Raw genomic sequence first — 21,425 nt, forward strand, 5'->3', positions numbered from 1 at the left:
TCCTTATATTATAGAGACTATATCAAAATAGTCCCTCTATTATAAAATGGATCAATTTAGTCCTTATACTATTACAAAGAATCAAATGAGTCCTAGTTGTAATAGAGTTAGCATTAGCTGTATAAAAAATGTCTAGAATAAAAAGATTTCATTTATAAAACCATAAAAATTTTAAAAGTATTAACTCTATTAAATAATAAATGATATTTTTAAATAATATAAAGAATAATTTCTTCAACTCTCCCCGAACGGATGTCATTTTAAGATGATGCGGGATCTGTGGCAACTACTAATCCAAACAAAAACATAGAAAAAGTAGGATTGAACTCTTTCACGTCACTTCCCCCATATCACTACAATTTCATCTCTAGACTCAGTTTCCCAAAGATTAGAAACTCTATCACCATGCCATCAACTTCATCGGCAACCCCACCGACACCATCTCATCCCACCACTCACCACGTCCTTCAAGCCCTGCTAGACTCCTCACGTCCCTTCCTTCGTGGCGAGCTTCAATATGTCGACAAAAACTTGCCTAATTTGGTCGCCGTCTTGCGTTCCGTTGGTGCCGGCGAGTGTTGGCACAAGCACGGCAGCTTTTTAGAGCATCTGGTCCATATCTATCGGATTCTCAAAATATGGAAGGCGCAAGACTCCGTTTGCCTTTGCGGTCTTTTCCACTCTGCTTACTCCAACTCTTACGTCAACCTCGCCATATTCGACCCTTCAACCGGCCGCGACGTCGTTCGAGGCCACGTCGGCGACGCCGCAGAGCGTTTAATCCATTTGTTCTGCGTCGTCCCAAGGCAACCTTTGATCCACGATGACCTTTTGTTCAAGTATACGGATTCGGAAATCGTCGAACACCTTGCGGCCTCCGAGGTTTCGTTGAAGAACGCCAAAGAAAAGGGCGTTTTTAATGAAGACGAGGCTTGGAGGAATAAGATAGGCGGACTGGTGCCTGAAAATGGGCTTACAGTGAAGCACATAAAGACCGGCGAGGACGTGTTGGTGTCTCGAAGGGTGTTGGCTATTTTCCTCATGATGACCATGGCAGATTTCAGTGACCAGCTTTATGGATTCCAGGATGTTCTGTTTGAAAACTTCGATGGTAGGCTCGAATTCGTGGGCAACAACAACGTTGCTTTATGGCCTGGGAATGGCAAACCAGGGCTGTGGTTGAATTCAATATCGAGAATGGGGGCAATATATAGTTTAATACTGAGAGAGGAAGAGATTTTTGTTGAACAAAGGAAAAGGGTAAGTGGCATTGAGGTTGAAACTGACAGAGATGAAGACATTGAGCTTGTTGTGCCACCAGTTTTTGAGCACTGCAGTAAGGTGTTAGGTGCAAAAGAGCAAATAGAGGCAAGGGACTTGTATTGGGAAGCTGTTTGTGATGATTCAAAAGGAGGGCAAGAGAGAGCTGAGGAATTGTTATTAGGCAGCATTGAGAAGAACCCTTTTGTGGGTGAACCACATGTGGTGTTGGCTCAGGTTTATTTGACCAAAGGAAGGTTTGAGGAAGCAGAAAAAGAGGCTGAAAAAGGGTTGATTTTGATGCTTCAATGGAGCAGTCCATGGGATAAAAGGATGTCTTGGGAAGGATGGATTGCTTGGGGAAGGGTTCTGTTGATGAAAGCTAAAGAACAATCTTGGCCACAAACTTCATGGGGTGTCCTCAATTTGGGCCTTGTTAAGTAATATCAGTTCCATTAGCTTGTTTCATCTTTGTTCCATGCATTTTCTGGTAAATGATCCCCTGCCAATAATAATACTAATTATAACTCTGCATGTATTGGAATTTGTAATTAGTTGATGCGGTTTGGTCACAAAGTTCTGGGGGTATCTTCAATTTAGGCCTTGTTATAAGTAATGTCACTTCCATTAGCTGATTTCCTCTTTGTTCTATGCATTTTCTGCTATATATGTTCCAAGTTATGGCCTGTCAAAATCATACTGATAATCAAACCCTGCATGTATTGGAAGTATCTTATAAACTTACTTAATTTGTCAATATGCTTGTTGGGAACTTTTGGAATTTGTGTTTTGATCCCTTAATTAAATCCTCTCACCTCGTTCATCCTCTGTATTAAAGTTTCTTATATAATATACCTTTGGTGCTTAAGAAAACAAATTATAATTAAGGCCAAAAAAGCAGGTTCATATCTTTCAGTTTTCTCTTGTTTGATTGTTAGAAACAAAAAATTGCTCTAATAGTGTATGGATGTATCATTTTGTTGGCCAACACATGACACATGTATCAAATTTTAATTCACATGAACTTGTAAATTTTACCTATTAAAAGAAATAACCTTCTTAAATTTTAATAAAAATAATTAAAGATGTCATGTATTTGAATTAACTAATGAAAATATCCAAGCAAAATGATAAATTATATCTTAATCAAATCTAAAATTTGAGACCAAAACCAAACATTTCTCTTTTATTTGTTTCTCAAGTGATTAAATAAAATATAAGTAATCATAACTTATTTGGGTTTGATTTTATAAAAGAAAATGAATTTGATATGGTATTTTTGAACTGAACTAAATTCAAGCATTCTAATACTCAAATCGAATGGTTCGAGTGAAGTTTGACTTTTCACTTTAATATATTTTATGCTATGAAATTATTCTTTTTTTGTCTTACTATATAGAAAGAGATAAGCTCAAGCTTGACGAATTTAATCAAGTTTCAGTTTAAGTATAAAAATAATTAATAAACAAACCTTAAAATTAATATTTGATCAAAACTCGAAATTAATATTAAAATTTAAAATTTAAATCAAACTCAAATTCAAATTTATTAGCTCCACTCAATTACACCAATTGAGAGATAACTATGAGAAAGAGCAATGCTACAGTTTGTATGCAAAGATATTGTGGGGCAAATCAGGAAGCAAATAAGTGGAATGCTTTTGAAAAGCAATATTGTTTGTATCTTATACATATATATATATATGTTAGTTGTTAGGATCTCAAAGATTTCCCGTGACTACTGCTGCAAGTGCAAGCTCCACTTGCCTAATTCATTGGTCTCCAGAATTTAAATTCCACTCTTTATAAAATATAAATTAAAAACCCATATTATTTTTTGAACACTGCCTAAAATTACTCATAGCTCTTCTCCAACCTATAAATAGAAGGATAATACACTTCATCACACTCAGATCCACGTCCTCATGCATTGACAATAATGCTCATATCGGTCAAATTAAGACTTAATCGACAATTTTTAAGAAATATTTTATGAAAAAGATTTAAAATTTATTAAATAATATCCAAAAGCTTTAAACTAAATCTCATTTTGTTAAAATAAATCTAGGAATCCAAAAGTCAAAATTAATATGAAAAATCGAGAACCGAATCATCATCGACAACCTAAAAATGAAAACAAGATCTACCCAAAACGAACCCTACAAATTATCATATTTTTAGTAAGGTTGAATTATGAATTTCATCCATTATAAAATTTGATTTGCAACCAAAATTAAATTAGATAATACCGTTAAACATTGTTATTAAATTATTAACCTAAAATTAAAAATCAAACGGTTGATATGTAAAAAAAAAATTAAAAACAGAATCAAACTTAATTTTCTGAATTATTTGTAATTATTGGACCAATGATTTGAGGGAGTTAATTATGGACCTGATTCCATCCTAAAAAATTAAAATAAATATTCTAAATATATTAAGAAAATTGTGAGGGATTTTTAGTTGTAGGATCAATTTCTAGTTTGAAGTGTGATTGGAGATTCAAACATGTTGTGAGGAGGTTTTCCGTTTGATTATTGCTCATGCAATTTTGACGTCAACAGGGTTTGTCCACCTCAGTTAGGAGGCGTGAGAAATTATTTTTTTTAAAATTTAATATATTTAGTTAAATTCAAAATTATTAAAATAATAACTAAAAAAACCGTACATCAAAGTTTTATAATTGCTTGGGACCCTTTTTTATATGCAATTAAACCGTCATTAATCTATTCATCTCCAATTCGATTCTTCAAAAGATATTGAAGAAACAATATAAAGATTATAGGAAAAAACCTAATATTGTCAAAGCTTGCATATTATAATATTAATTGCAATATATATCATTTACATATATTAAATTGTATATTTAACCCCATGCTATCAATACTTATCTAGAAGTGAACAAAACTCGATTTAATTCAAAACATCAATTTTTTAAATTCGAGTTAATCGAATCGAGTTATTCAAATAAACTCGAATAAGTAATACAAGTTTTGAGTTCAAGACGAGTTGAATTTTACAATTCAAATAACTTAAATAATTGAATAATATATTGGTGTAAATACCCTTTACTCCCTGTCAATTTTAAAATGAACAAATTTCTCTCTCGAAAAAATTACAAATAAATTTAAAATAATTTTCAAAAATTCAAAATATTTATAAAATTCCAAAATTATTTTTTACAAACTATAAAATTTTCTAAAACAATAATTTTGGAGACTGAAATAAATTAATTAATAATTCAAGTTTATCATACTAAAGTATATTAATTTTTTATTATTTTATGTTGACACCAATTTTTTGATTGAAAACGGGGTCGACTTGGGTTTTGACGAAAACAAAAAAAAATGGGAGTCGCCACCGATCCTTTTTGATGAGATGTGATCGAATCACCTCAAAAAGTGGTTGTTTTTAATAAACGATTTAATTTTATTAAAACAACGATTTTGGTCCACGAAATTCAGAAAAATGGGTTCGGGAGTCGGTTACGCACGAGGAAGGATTAGCACCCTCGATACGCCCAAAATTGGTACCTAGTTGATTATTTAATGTCTTAGTGTCGAAAAATTGAAAACTTTAGAGAAATTTAAAATACGATCTATTGGGAATTATCCATATTTATGGAAAATCAAAGATATGGGTATCAAATAATAGAAAGTCAAAGATATGGGTATTAAATATTGGAAAGTCAAAGATATGGGTACCGAGATATTGGCATAATAAAATCAAAGATATTTGCAATATATGGTCCCTAATTGTAAAGTGACTTTGCAAGTTGATCCATGAACCTCAACTATAAATAAGCATGACCATCTCTCATTCTGTATCTCAAACTTGCCATTCTCTACTTAAGGCATTGTTTTCTCTCTCTCTCTTTGTAAATTCTCACTTGTATTTTGGAGTGAAATATATTTGGTAGTGCCCGGGGCGTAGGCAAAATTTGCTGAACCTCGTTAAATTATTGTGTTCTTTATTGTATTATTCTGCATGAATTGTGAGTGTGATTGTAGTGATTTATTGTGCTATTAAATTACGATTGAGGGATATTCTGGCTAGGAAATACCTGGTACTTAAGCGATCCTTGTGATCCACCTCTCTTTCTTGGGAATTGAACTTAGTATGATTTTTTAGTACAATAATTTTACTCTTTTACACGCTTCCACACAACAATTGGTATCAGAGCTAGATTCGTACTTGGGGAATACGATCGTTCATGACACTATTCACGTACTGTAGTTGGGATTGAGGAGAAAAAATGGAAAAGGCATCGTCATCAACAAAGACTACTGTGACCAATGCGAAATTTGAAGTAGAGAAATTTGATGGTACCAATAATTTTGGTATGTGGCAATGTGAGATTCTGGATGTCTTATGTCAGCAAGAGCTGGATATAGCCCTTGAAGAAAAACCTGACAAGATGGATGACAAGGAGTGGGCCAAGATCAATAGACAGGCATGTGAAACAATTCGCCTATGTTTGGCCAAAGAGCAGAAGTACTCTGTCATGAGGGAGACATCAGCGAAGAAGTTGTGGGATACACTGGAAGAAAAGTTTCTAACAAAAAGTCTTGAAAATAGGCTTTATATGAAAAAGAAACTTTATCGATTCACGTATGCACCCGGTATGTCGATGAATGACCATGTGAACTCATTCAATAAAATTTTAGCAGACTTGCTAAATTTGGATGAGAAATTTGAAGATGAAGACAAGGCATTACTGTTGTTGAATTCTCTTCCTGATGAATATGATTATCTTACCACCACATTGCTTCATGGGAAGGATACAATCACATTTGATGCAGTCTGTAGTGTGTTGTATAGATCTGAGACTCGAAAGAAAGATAAAAAAGATCACAGAGATACAACTACAGAAGTCTTAACAGTAAGAGGTCGTTCACGCAGCAACAAATCTGGTAGAAGGAGTAAGTCCAAAGGGAGACCTGCCAAAGATGAATGTGCTTTTTGTCGTGAGAAAGGGCATTGGAAAAAGAATTGTCCTAAGTTACAAAAGGGTAAAGCTATTTCTGATGCATGTGTAGCGGAGCATGATGAGGAGTCAGACTTTAGCTTGGTTGGCATGGCAATGGCATGTCATACAGATGAGTGGATTTTGGATTCGGGATGTACTTACCATATGTGTCCTAATAAGGACTGGTTTTCTAGTCTTAAAGAACTAGAAGGTGGAGTTGTTTTTATGGGCAATGATAGCGCTTGTAAGATAATGGGAGTAGGTACAATCCAATTGAAGAATCACGACGGCTCAATTCAAGTCTTGACAGATGTTCGCTACATACCTAGCTTGAAGAAAAATCTTATCTCATTAGGGGTCCTAGAATCTAAAGGGCTCACAATCACTTTGAGAGATGGATTACTAAAGGTAGTAGCTGGGGTATTGACGGTGATGAAAGGCACAAGAAGGAATAATCTGTACTATTTAAATGGAAGTACAGTTATTGGATCAACATCAACAGCTTCTACGAAAGATGCAAATTCAGAGGCTACCAGGTTATGGCATATGCGATTGGGATATGCTGGTGAAAAAGCTTTGCAGAGTTTGGCGAAGCAAGGCTTGTTGAAAGGTGCAAATTCTTGCAAATTGGAATTCTGTGAACATTGTGTTCTGGGCAAGCAGACGAGGATAAAATTTGGTTCAGCAATTCACAATACAAAAGGAATTCTGGACTACGTTCACAGTGATGTGTGGGGACCTACTAAAGTGGCTTATTTGGGAGGTATGCACTATTTTGTTACTTTTGTTGATGATTATTCAAGAAAAGTATGGGTGTATCTAATGAAAAGGAAAAATGAAGTTTTGGATGTATTTCTGAAATGGAAGAATATGGTGGAAACCCAGACTGGTCGAAAAGTCAAACGACTTCGATCAGACAATGGTACTGAGTACAAGAATGATCCATTTCCACAAGTATGTCACGATGAAGGCATTGTACGACACTTCACTGTTCGAGATACACACAACAGAATGGGGTGGCAGAACGTATGAATTGGACTATACGGGAGAAAGTTCGATGTATGTTGTCCAATGCTGGATTGGGCAAAGAATTTTGGGCTGAGGCAGTTACATATGCGTGCCATCTAATTAATCGGTTGCCATCAGCTGCAATAAATGGAAAAACTCCTATGGAGAGGTGGGCTGGTAAAACTGCTACTGATTATGATTCTTTACATGTTTTTGGTTCCACTGCATATTATCATATAAAAGAATCTAAGTTAGACCCAAGAGCAAAGAAAGCATTATTCATGGGTATAACTGGTGGAGTAAAAGGATACCGTCTCTAGTGTCCTGATACAAGGAAAATTATTTTCAGTAGAGATGTAACTTTTGATGAATCAACCATGATGAAGAACAATGATTCACAAAAGGATAACACAACCAGTGGCACTTTGCAGCAGGTGGAGCTTGAAAAGGTTAATGATGATCCAGCTAATATTGAAGGAACAAATGATGAAGAAGTTTCGACCCAAGAACTTCTATAGCAACATGATTCAATTGCATATAGAAGGCCAAGAAAACACGCGGATCCTCCCCCCTAGGGTCGGGTCACCGCTCGGGTCAGGGCCAAAACGATGTCGTTTTGGCACCTGACCCTTGAGTGCAAAACGGCGCCGTTTTGATCAGGGTGTTTAAACCCTATTTTTGCTTCAAAAAAACATTTCAACCACTGTTTTTAAAAAAAACAAAAAATTTCCTTCTTTTTCTCTGTAGTGTTTGGCCTTCGGGGTTCTAAGGTCCCCACCGCGCCGATAATCGACCCACCGCACCGGCACCACGCCGACCACAGCACGCGGTGGCCGAAAAAATAAAAAAGGTAAATTTTTTTTGTATTTTTCGCAAATATAAACTATTTTTATGAAATATATATATGTATATATGTATAAAAATAAAATGAACGAGTATGAAAAAAAGAGATGCGAAAACGAAACAATCACCTTTGATTTTTTTGTTTCTTATTTCTGTGAAAAACGTTACAAAAAGAAAAGGAAAAGAGAATGAAAACCCCTCTGTTACAATGGTTTCAATCGGTTTTTATACCGATTTTTTAAACAAAAATCCCTCTCGCTACTTTTTTTTGTGGTCTACTTCTTTTGCTATTTGTTTGCAGGTGATTGACGTTGATGGAGCAAGTAGGCGGTGGCGGTGGCAGTGGCGTGCGCTACTTGTGCTGATGGAGGCGGCGCCGGGCTAGAAGACCAAGGGTCAAAGACCCTAGAGGGAGGCGGGGGCACTAGGGTTTTAGAAAAGTTGAAACCCTAGTATAACCCTTAGCATTTTGGCTTGGGGTCTTGGTTTGGGCTGAAGGGTATTGGGCCATTCGGGTTTGGGCTTCAGGTTAGGGCTGGTGGGTAGGTTTAGTTTGGGTTAAGGGCTAATTGAATTGTTTTTGGGTAGGTTTAGGTTATTTTGGGTTCTTGGGCCCGGGTTAAAAATTGGGCTTATACAGCTGCCCCTCTTTGCTCGTTGTCGTGTAACGAGAACAGAGCAAAGACTAAGAAAGACCAATTTTTGCCCGGTCTTGTCGAGGAAATAAGATTCGCCATTGCGGCTTCAAACTTTTAGTTGCAATAGCTTCAATCTATTTCACTGCACTGCTAGGGAAATAAGATTGCAATGTCGGGGAAGGAAGATTCGCCGTTGTAGCATCAATCTATTCCGCTGCATCGCCTGAGAAGTAAGATTGCCGTTGTGGCTTCAATCTTTTAAATTGTAATGTTGGGAAAGCAAGATTCGCTGCATCGCTAGGGAAATGAGATTTGCCGTTGTGACTTCAATCTTTTGAATTGCAATGTCGGAAAAGTGAGATTCGCCGTCGTAGCTTCAATCTGTTCCGCTGCATCGCCTGGGATAAGATTCGCCGTTGTGGCTTCGATCTTTTAAACTGTAATGTTGGGGAAGTAAAATTCGCCTTCATAGCTTCAATCTGTTCCGCTGCATCGCCTGGGAAATAAGATTCACCATTGTGGCTTCGATCTTTTAAATTGCAATGTCGAGGAAGCAAGATCCGCTGTTGTAGTTTCAATTTGTTCAACTGCACTGCCTGGGAAATAAGATTCACCGTTGTGGCTTCGATCTTTTAAATTACAATGTCGGGAAAGTAAGATTCGTTGTTGTAGCTTCAATCTGTTCCGTTGCATCGCCTGAGAAATAAGATTCACCGTTGTGGCTTCGATCTTTTAAATTGCAATGTCGAGGAAGCAAGATCCGCTGTTGTTGCTTCAATCTATTCAATGCACTGCTTGGGAAATAAAATTCACCGTTGTGGCTTCGATCTTTTAAATTACAATGTCGAGGAAGCAAGATCCGCTGTTGTAGCTTCAATCTATTCAACTGCACTGCCTGGGAAATAAGATTCACCGTTGTGGCTTCGATCTTTTAAATTGCAATGTCGGGGAAGTAAGATTCGTTGTTGTAGCTTCAATCTATTCAACTGCACTGCCTGGGAAATAAGATTCACCGTTGTGGCTTCGATCTTTTAAATTGCAATGTCGGAGAAGTAAGATTCGCTGTTGTAGCTTCAATCTGTTCAGCTGCATCGCTAAGGAAATGAGATTTGCCGTTGTGGCTTCGATCTTTTGAATTACAATGTCGGGGAAGTAAGATTCGCTGTTGTAGCTTCAATCTGTTCTGCTACATCATCAGGGAGGTGAGATTCGCTGTTGTAGCTTCAATCTTTTAAATTGCAATGTCGGGGAAGTGAGATTCACCGTCGTAACTTCGATCTGTTCCGCTGCATCGCCAGGGAGGTGAGATTTACCGTTGTGGCTTCAATCTTTTGAATTGCAATCTATGGTTTTTTCGACCTGCTTCGCTGTCAACTCGAGAAAGCAAGACCTGCCATCTTCATTGATCTGTTCTTTGGGGAACATGACCTATATGAACCTATTTATGCCTAGTGATTATGATCAAAATGAATCAAAATATCCTGGCTAAATGTGTATGCATGAATGCAAATTGAAAATGATCTTTCAATGTTTGAGTTGTTATTGCCCCTTGCTCAATAAGGGTTTATTGCCAACGCGTCTGAATGCTATCTTGTCCGGTTGGTAATGCTCATCTCTTACTTGGTCGGATTGTCCCCACTATAATCTTCAAGGTTCAATCCACTGGATACAAAATTTGAATCATCTTTCTCCCCTGTAACCCAAGGATAGAAAGACCTGGCATTTTTCTCGATCCTCTATTATCATAATTCAATGATACAGAATGTGAAACTCTTTGGTCTCCTACACCATTCCCAGGGTGTCATATCAAATGCTCATGTACAATTGCAAAATTTTCTTCTCCAAGAAAACCTTTTCTTATCACTCGGTGATCATTACTTGTTTGTTCATTGAAGCTTTGTTACCAACACGGCATCTTGTCATTTTGTTCAATCAATGTTTGGACAACAAAATCTGAAAGGATAGTCTTTAACTTAGACCCTTCCTTCTTAGATATTTCACCCTTTAAGCTTGGTGTTTTCTAAACAATAGTCCTGTTTCAGGTTCCTATATTATTTAGAAACTTCTAGAGTAATATGCAAAACTTCCATTGTGAAAGTATTATTAGTCTATTAATCATTATTCTAATGCAACATGCTTGCAAAAGATCATAACGATAGATAAAATAGAATTGATTTGAGAGCATAGCTTAAAATGAATAAATTATCAAGGAAAGCAAGAATAAAAAGAGGAATTGACTGGAACATGTATCTTGGAAAAGAAAGAAGTATTTCAAGAATAACAAATTCAATATAAATAGTATGAGGACTAGATGCCCTAGATATCGCAGCCTGAACTTCTCTGTACAAACTTTTGAAAGACCATTCTGAGTTTGACATGTGTTTAGGAGATCTTCAGGACTTTATCGATGCTCCAAGATGTCGCCTACCTTTTCTTGTTGTTTTAGGTATGGCAAGATCATCATATGCCCCGATCTGATCAAAATTTGAGCTGCTCTGATCACCACCATGCCCCAATTTAATCTAAAATTTAAGTCACTCTGATCACTTCGTGCCCCATTTTGTTCCAAAATTTGAGCCACCCTTTTTGGGTTTTCAACTCAAATCTCCTTTGGTCTCAAGGCGCCCTTTGCGGGTTTTCACATTGGCCTCTCTTTTTTTCCTTTTCTTTTCTCTTCTTCTTCTTCTTCTCTTTCTTTTTTTCTTCCTTTCTTTTTTTTTTTGTATTTTTATTGAATCTAAACCCATAGGATTAGGCACGTCATTGTTATCCCTTCCGATCAAGATTAACACATTTCCAAATAAGGCTTTCCCCACAAGGTTCTTCCTAGCTTGGTATGAAGTTCTTTTTGTATGGAAAGGATCCTCTTCAATACCAGGTCCTCTCATGGAATCCTCTAGGGCAAACTTTTTTTTTAAATTCCCTTTGCAAATTTTTACCTTGGTCCTTTCTTCTTCTTTAAACGAAGTGTTTCTTAACTAGATCCGAGTTTATAAGATTAGCAATCTCACTCAGGATCAGTGCTCTTCTGAAAAAGGTCTTCTTTACAACATAGGGACATTCCCTGTTTGACATTCATTTCCCTTTAGAATCCTTTCGTTGATGAAGGATCTTCTTTCAACATCCAACCCTCTTGTGGAATTCTTTGGGACGACCCTGTTTGTCATGGGCTCGTATCATCTATTTTTGGTACATCTGACCTGGATGAATAGCTTTTAAACCTTTTCCTAGGGCCAACTGATCATATCGCGATTGGATCCCTTCAACAAGAAATGAGGGGATTTCAATAGGTAAAACTACCTCAATCCTGTAAACCAAAAAGAGAGGTGTTGCCCCAGTACAGATGTTCGACAAGCAATGAGGGAAAATGGTAATTTCTCATGCCAGTCCTTGTTCACCTCTAGGTAATTCGGTGACAAAACGTGGTGTCTTCTTCTGAATTGATTTCAAACCCCAGTTATCGTGCTATCATTTAAGTTCAATGCATTTTCCAATACCATCCTCTCTGAAATTCTGTATCGGTATAGGATGACCTTGATCCATGGAGTAGCCTTTCAAAAAATGAAGCAATGTTCATTAGAAGTCCTCGATAATGGTGATGTTCATGCCCCATTTTGCTCAAAATTTGAGTCACCCTTTTCGGGTTTTCAACTCAGATCCACCTTTGGTCAAAGTGCCCTTTGCGGGTTTTCACCTTGACCTCTCCTTTTTCTCTTTCTTTTTCTTTTTTCTTCTTTCTTTTTCTCCTATTTTTGACTTTGATTTTTTGATTTTTTGATTTTTGATTTTTGATTTTTGATTTTTTGATTTTTCTTTCGAGTCTGAACTCATAGGATTAGGTAAGTCCTTGTTATCCCTTTCGAAGGATCTTCTTTGATCAGATTTCCTTCATAGAGCCTTTTAGGCGAAACTACAATAGAAAGCTTTTGATCTTCCTCTTTAATCAAAATAAAATCCCATAGAACTTGAAGAGATGGAAGCTCGACTTCAAATGGGCAAAGCTATGCTGAGTCAACGAGAGAGGCATTTGCCCTGACAAAGAATCGCATCGTTCACTACAAATTTCTAAAAACATGCTACTATGCAGATTTTATTATCAGCGATTAATTCGGGCATATCCTGGTATGATCATACAAAGACATCTTTGAACTCTAGAGGTAACTCAACAAGGTCTTGCTTCGTCTTTACGGTCAAGTCAATTATAATATTCACCAAGCTCACAATTTCTAATGATTCCTTGATAGGTAGGATCTATCTATCTTCTTGTTCTATCCTCCTCACCAAGTCCGGAGATAAGCTACGATCTATGTCATTTCCAAAGTCATGAGATCCGTCTAAACACATGTCATGCTCAAGTGGAAAATTTGAGTTTGCAGCAGTTTCATTCATGTCATTGATATCTGAGGACTCATAATAAGTACCAAAGAATATACAAAAGAATGTATAAATTTATGAATAATTATTTATATAATATGATTATGAATGAATGAATGATGTGGAAGAAAATCCAAAAAAATGAAATGATCAGAAATAATTATTCAAAAAGAATGAAAAAAATTGGCTCAAAAAGGAATGCAAAGATGTATTTTATTAGAATAATGACCTTCAGACATTGGCCTAATTCACAAAGGAATTTATATCACTTTTAGGCTAAAAACAACAAAAATGTTCTGAACATTACTCTAAATAAGCTCTAAAAACTACAAGGATTTCTTCTGCAGTCCAATCGCTTAGAATGCTCCCAAATTTATAAGGGCGGGTCATCTAACAAGTTCCCTTTTCAATTGTGTCCTCATATATGCCATTAGTGTGAACACTTGCCAATATTGCTTCATACATCGCATTCATCCCATTATCAATATGATTGGGTAGATGGCTTTCTGTACTAGATGAGTCACCCAACTTGATAATACCCATGTTGATTAATTTTTCGACTAGCTTCTTGAAGGCAATGCAATTCTCTATTGAATGCCCCGTAATTCCAGCATGGTAGTCGTATTATGCGTTCGCATCGTACCATTTGGGGTACAGAGGCTGTAAAGGGGTCAAGTAATGAGGAGCAACAACATGCGCATCGAACAAGCTTTGATACAGCTCCTTATATGACATCGGAATTGGTGTGAACTGGAGCTTCTCGGTACCTGGTTTCACTCCAGATTCTTTCTTTAAAGGGCTCTAATGGCTAGTGGTTTCCTTCTTTGGCCTGCCCACAGTGATTGGTTTTGAGTGGCCCTTGTTACGTCCGCCCGCATTATCCCTTCTATTCCCCTTCTTCCCTAAGACCTTTATAGTATCTGGGTACTCTACCCTCATCTGCTTTATTTCTACTAGATTAGCAACAGGATTAGCTAAATTATTCCTCAAATTGGATCCTGGGCCTGTCAGGCAATTCACTAGTGTCGATGTACCAGTCTGATAATATTGGGATCCGATAGTAAAGAGTGCCCCTTGTGGGCGCCCATCTGGTTGGACTTGGACACTTGTCGGAGTATAATCTAGGGAATAGGCAAGATCCTCATTATCAACCCCAAAGTGGACCACCGGGTCTTTCCTTTTTTCTAACTCTCCAGCTAGCAATCGGTTGAACTGGCTCATCATGGTTCTCCGTAATTCTAGCATCTGATCTTTCATCTCCTGTTGAAATTCAGTCAATTGCTCTTGCATCTGCATTTGCATTCGTTCTAATTTTTCCAACCTTCGTTACATTTTTCTAACATTTGTTTGGATACCGTAAGGGTGTTGGGTTGGTTGGTTTTCCAGGTTAGCTGAAATAAATTGACTCAATTAGACTCTTTCAATGGATTTTAATGCATGAAATGCAAGTGCATGAGATGTATGCCTAAAGAGACGTTGATTCTGATTCAATTACATTTAGAAAACTTTTCTAGAAAGCAAATTCCTTTACATAAAGCAGATGCATGTACGGCCTCGCCCTTATATTCCAAGAGACAACATCGATCTTTTTCTTTATCCACATGTTTGTAATAATCTCGCCAATTTTCAATAGATGCCACTGCTAGCTCCTTTTCTTAATCTTGGTTGCAATCCATCATCTGCCCATCTTCATAAGGCTCATCAGCTTCTTTAAGGGAGTTGGAGCGTTGAAGGCTCTTAGACAATCGCCTTGAATCCTCAGGCCACGAAGCAAGGTCACGAACTCTTCCATCGCCCTTCTAGTGTTTCTCAGAATATATTCAGGCAGCGTATTATTTTCCACTTTATCAAAGAATCCGTATTCCATGACAAGCTTTTTAATTTAGTAATCGAACTTGAATCAATATCTCTTTCCTAAGATGCAAGTGCAATGCAATCAAAACACAACAAGAGGGGTTAGTACAAAACATAAGCAAACAAGAAAAAAAGTACCTAGTCGGGTAACCACTAGGGATTTGGAGTGGCTCTACCTAGGTTAAGTTCCTAAGTCCACTTTATGAGGTTTGGTTCTAAAGTCAAGGTACCCAAACCAGCAGATTCCTCGATCTTCACCCATTATAGGCTCATACAGACCGAGTTCGGTTCAGGGGAATACATTTCCCTATGGCTGCACGGAGATGAAAGTCTCACGAAGACATAGGTACGAATGTATCCCGAAAGTGATCCACTATCCTGCACGAAGGTGAAAACCTCACGAAGGACTAGCTTCTCACTCCCACTTAAAAAGGTGTGACCAACGGTCATGCAATGCAATGCAGAAAGATATAAAAATTTAAAATACAAAACATGATGAAAACTATAACTCAAAACAAATGAAATGCAATGAGAGGATCGTATATTTAAATCACATTTTCAACTTTCGACAAAAAGATAAGAAATAATCAACTCGTGGCTTGACTCTCTTATTTAAAATCTCCAGCGGAGTCGCCAAGCTGTTGACACCATTTTTGGATGAAAAATGGGGTCGACTTGGGTTTTGACGAAAACAAAAAAAACGGGAGTCGCCACCGATCCTTTTTGATGAGGTGTGATCGGATCACCTCAAAAAGTGGTTGTTTTTAATAAACGATTTAATTTTATTAAAATAACGATTTTGGTCCACGAAATTCAGAAAAACGGGTTCGGGAGTCGATTACGCACGATGAAGGATTAGCACCCTCGATACGCCCAAAATTGGTACCTAGTTGATTACTTAATGTCTTAGTGTCGAAAAATTGAAAACTTTAGAGAAATTTAAAATACGATCCTTAAAAAAAACTCGGATGACATGGATTGAAATTCAAGAGGATATTTGGCAATTTGGTTAAACGAGAAATCGAAACTCAGCACATTAGGGCACGTTCCTCAAATTTCCAAATGCAAAACATTGCCTTATTTTGAAAAGGATATTTAGCCATTTGGTTGAATAAGAAAAATCGACACCCAGCACCTTAGGGCATGTTTTCTCGAATTTCCCAAACGCAAAACATTGCCTTATTTTGAAAATTTTTTAAAATGATATTTAGCCATTTGGTTGAATGAGAAAAATTGACACCCAGCACCTTAGGGCATGTTTTCTCGAATTTCCCAAACGCAAAACATTGCCTTGTTTTAAAAATTTTTAAAAGGATATTAAGCCATTTGGTTGAACGAGAAAAATCGACACCCAGCACCTTAGGGCACGTTTTCTCGAATTTCCAAATGCTAAATATTGCCTCGATTAGAAATATTTTCTTTTTTGAAATATGATATTAATATGCATAATTGAATAATAAACATGATAATGTGAGCAAAAAAAAATGAACAAAAACGAATAATAAAATAAATCAATCATGTATATACCATAGCAAATAAATAAATAAATAAATTATAGCATAAAATGGACATATAAATAAATACATAAAAAGGAAAATATATGAAAATTATAAAAATATGAAAAATATGTATATGTATATTTTAAAATTATTAAAATAAAATAATATATATATATATATATGAGTATGTATATATATATTCATGAGGAAAAGGAGTATATAGATATACATATATAAATATGTACATATAAAAAGTATTTAATATATATATTAAATAAATTATATATGAAATATATATAAGCACTTATATAATAATATAATATAATATGGCACATATATTTAAAATTACATAGGTAAATATAAATAGAAATATAATGATAATAATAACATTAGTATTAATAATAATAATAATAATAATAATAATAATAATAGTAATATTAAAAGATGATAATATATTAAAATAATGAAGAAAATAATAAAAGTGTTAAAAAAAGGACTAAATAGAAGTAAAAGCAAAAATAAAGGCGAAATCGAAATAAAAAAACAAAAGGGACTAAATCGTGACGCGCGCCAAAAGAGGGGGACCGAAACTGCAAATAAACCGAAGCCCCCAAAACGCAGCGCTGCAGTGGACTAAATTGAAGCAAAAATAAAATTATGGGGCTAAATTAAAGATAAAAGAAAATAATGAAAAAGGGCCAAATTGCAACGTGCTGCAAAGTCGGAGGGACTGCGCGCGCAAATATCCCCTTCTTAGAAAACACGCGGATCCTCCCCCCTAGGGTCGGGTCACCGCACGGGTCAGGGCCAAAACGACGTCGTTTTGGCGCCTGACCCTTGAGTGCAAAACGGCACCGTTTTGATCAGGGTATTTAAACCCTATTTTTGCTTCAAAAAAAACATTTCAACCATTTTTTAAAAAAAAAAAAATTTCCTTCTTTTTCTCTGTAGTGTTCGGCCTTCGGGGTTCTAAGGTCCCCGTGGCGCTAATAATCACCCCACCGTACCGGGCCGAAAAAATCAAAAAGGTAAATTTTTTTTGTATTTTTCACAAATATAAACTGTTTTTATGAAATATATATATGTATATATGTATAAAAATAAAATGAACAAGTATGAAAAAAAAAGATGCGAAAACGAAACAATCACCTTTGATTTTTTTTTTGTTTCTTATTTCTGTGAAAAACGTTACAAAAAGAAAAGGAAAAGAGAATGAAAACCCCCCTTTGTTACAATGGTTTCAATCGGTTTTTATACCGATTTTTTAAACAAAAATCCCCTCCGCTACTTTTTTTTGTGGTTTACTTCTTTTGTTATTTGTTTGCAAGTGATTGACGTTGATGGAGCAAGTAGGCGGTGGCGGTGGCAGTGGCGTGCGCTACTTGCGCTGATGGAGGTGGCGCCGGGCTAGAAGACCAAGGGTCAAAGACCCTAGAGGGAGGCGGCGGCACTAGGGTTTCAGAAAAGCTGAAACCCTAGTTTGACCCTTAGCATTTTGGCTTGGGGTCTTGGTTTGGGCTGAAGGGTATTGGGCCATTCGGGTTTGGGCTTCAGGTTAGGGCTGGTGGGTAGGTTTAGTTTGGGTTAAGGGCTAATTGAATTGTTTTTGGGTAGGTTTAGGTTATTTTGGGTTCTTGGGCCTGGGTTAAAAATTGGGCTTGTACATTTTACTTTGAATTTTTTTCAAATATATATGATTTCAAATTTATGTGCTCTAATATGTAATTAGTTATACGGTAACAATATTTTAATTTGACATGTTTAATTTTTTAAATTTAACTCGAACAATTCACTGATTCATTTTGACTCGAATTTCATTTCATTCGACTCGAAAAATTTCAAATCGACTTAGAATGATAAAATAGAACTCATCAATTCAAATTTTTTTTACTCGATTCGATCTGACCTAATCTACCACCGTTAATTGAAATTAACCTAAAGTTTGGTTGGAAATCATTCTAAATAGTGAGCAAGCGGAGTACATATCCATTGCGAGGAATATACATTACTGAAAAACATATATCGATTCGTTATTGTCTTTCTCATGGGTATAGGATCTGCATTAAGCAACTAGGAATAAGAAGCTATAAGAGATTTTTTTTTAATTTAATGTTATTTCAATATATATGATTCCATTATATGCAATTTTTTTTACATGATTTAGGAAAATTGTGGATGATGATGCTAATTATATATAGAATAAGCAAATTATTGTTTTTACGTTTATTTATTGATTATATGTTTGCTATTGTTTAATTTTAAAGTTGTTAGGATTTGGGAACCGACAGCCCAAGTGATCGATAACATTTGGACCTTCGATCCAGATGAACCCGACTCGAAGGAAAAATATTTGCCTACAGGAATAGTCAGCTGAGGATCTCGCGGGAATGCTAGATGTTTGCAAAGATAGTTCGTGTAAGCCTCATAGGAATGAGGTCGCAAGAGGAGAGCTTGCGTAAGCCTCACAAGGATGAGGTCACGAGCCATGTCCACGAAAGGGATCCCCGCTCGTGACTGGCAGGTGCAAGGTTTGTTGGAGGAGTCAGTCCCAGGATCAAAAAGGACTGTGTGCTCCACAGGCAAGCGTCCAATAAGCCGAATGAGGCCCAAAGAATGTCAGCACCAAGAACAGGGAATATCAATACCATCGGCCCAAAGGCTGAGAAAAAACAATGGGCCCTATTATGAGCTATAATAGTAGCAGTAGGAACATGTATAAATACCCCCTATGTTTTCCTGAATACGATACAAGAAAATATTACTCAACAATTGGTGCGGTGAGCGTGGAATATAAAGAATCATATCATTGTATTTTTATATTTCATTTTTTAAATATTTCTTAAATCTTTAAATAATTATTACATATTTTAACTTATAATTATAACATATATGTACAATCAACTCTTGTATAGAAATGCAAATCAATATATATTATAGCAATATAAGGTTAAAGAAAATAAATAATTTCTCTGTGGTATAACTTATAAATTACCATTTGTCACGATACGAATCATCACGTGTAACTATTGACTATATTTCAAAATAAATTTCTTATAAAAATTTAGCGTTAATTTTGGAATAAAAAATTTCTATGTAATTTTAGTAATATCTCCAGCATCCTCGTTGCACAATAAAATGTATTAGACTATGTTTGATATAATTAGTTACGAGAATAAAAAATTTAAATTTAAATTTAAATTTATTTTATCAAAATTATAATAATACAAGATAACAAAATATTAACAATACATGTTGCTTACTTAAAAAAATATTGTTATATTTAATTCATTAATTAATTTTAAAATATTTATATTTATTGTTCACAATATCAAGACATTTAAACTTATTTTATTTTCAATACATTATTATACATTATATTTTTGTTGAATAAAATCAACAATTTTATATGGATAAATATTCTACATATATAAATGTACTTTATTTTTACATTAATATTTTCGTGTGATATGTAGCTTAAATAATATACCCTCTAAATGTTGATATACTGAAATATACATGAATATATTAGATATACACTAAAAATGTAACGATTCGGTTTTTATTAATGTCAGAAAAAGTGGTTTCAGGAACCCGTTTTTGTAAACTGAGCCTGTAAATATTTAATAAGAATATTAAAGTATAGATGAATTGAAAGGTGGACGGTCGTGTGCCAGACCGTTTGGCCGTGTAAGCCACAAGGTTTGGGACAATTGGGCCGTGTGGGTCACACAAGCATTTATGAGACTATGTGCTAGGCCGTGTGGGCCATACAAGCGTGTAGGCCCAAATTCTAAATTTTTTCTCTAGGGTCGTATTTGTCATACGAGTTGAATGTGAGCCTCCCGTAGGGTCCGTATGATACAAATTAGGTTATAAACCATGATTTTTTATGTTTTGTTTGCGTTAAATACAAATTATGCACACGCATGACTTATATGCTATATGCTCAGTATGATCTGTGTTATGATAATTATGACCTGTATTATGATAAGTTTGATCTGAATCTATTATAAAAAGCACATTTTTTATATCTGTTAGTTATGCATGTGCATTGGGGTGGTAAAATATGTTTGTGGAGGTTATCTGCCAAATCTAGTGGCTTAGCCACATATATTTCTGTTACTGGCGAATTATCGCCTAATGATCTAGCAGCTAGACTGCAAATGTTCTGAAAAGTGACATATAGTCACTAAGCAATGTGTAGAGTTGGATGAGTATTTATTACCCTATATGGTGTGTAGGGATGGTTGAAGATGGTGTGTAGTGGATGGAGGTAGGATTGTAAATTTACATCTGATATGTTTTGATTCCTTTTCTATATATGAAATATGTTTGACTGAAATCTGAAAGCATGTCTGAAATTAAATTTGTGGTTTGTTTTTTTATAAGTTACACACAGAGCTTGAAAGCTCACATCTGTTTGTTTACTTTTAGGTACCCAGACTTAGAATGGGTCGGTGCGACGAGAGCTCGATTAAACATTTTTGTTAATTATGCTATTTTAAAATATGGTTTATTCTGTTTTGGTTTTGTTGGACTATTTGAACATTTTGAGACTGTTTGGTTTTGGACTTTTGTCTGTTGTTTTAAACCTTTTATCGTTTTTAAATTAAAATTTCATTATCACCGAAACGTTGGATTTTCAAAATACAACTTGTGTTTTCCAAATTGATTTTAACTTAGAATTCTACTGCATACAAGAGCGTTTTGCAAATATAAATTTAGTCGACAAAATTAACGAATTAAATAAGAAGGATACTTTCACCTAAAAGAAACCGAAATTTTTTTCATTAAAATCCGGTGTTATTTCTACAAGCCTAAATAATTTCTGGGTTTTCAAATGAATTGCAGTAACTTCTCCAGATCTGATCGTAACGTCTAGGCCAAGTTTAGGGTATTACAATTTTTTTTCCTACAACCTTGATTCTTGAGGGTTATTTTTAAGGGTGAGCAAAACACAATTTGACTTGAATTTTTTTTT

General features: G+C 35.6%; 1 protein-coding gene across 1 annotated transcript; it reads left to right on the top strand.

Moving 5' to 3' along the window:
• The first annotated feature begins 261 nt into the window (after nt 1-261).
• On the top strand, nt 262-2,017 carry LOC105783330 (hypothetical protein). Its single transcript, XM_012608722.2, has one exon. It carries the CDS (start codon nt 406-408, stop codon nt 1,702-1,704), a length of 1,299 nt encoding a protein of 432 aa, XP_012464176.1. The 5' UTR covers nt 262-405; the 3' UTR covers nt 1,705-2,017.
• The last annotated feature ends 19,408 nt before the right edge of the window (nt 2,018-21,425 follow it).

This window comes from Gossypium raimondii, chromosome 13 (assembly GCF_025698545.1).
Source record: "Gossypium raimondii isolate GPD5lz chromosome 13, ASM2569854v1, whole genome shotgun sequence".
NCBI lineage: Eukaryota > Viridiplantae > Streptophyta > Magnoliopsida > Malvales > Malvaceae > Gossypium > Gossypium raimondii.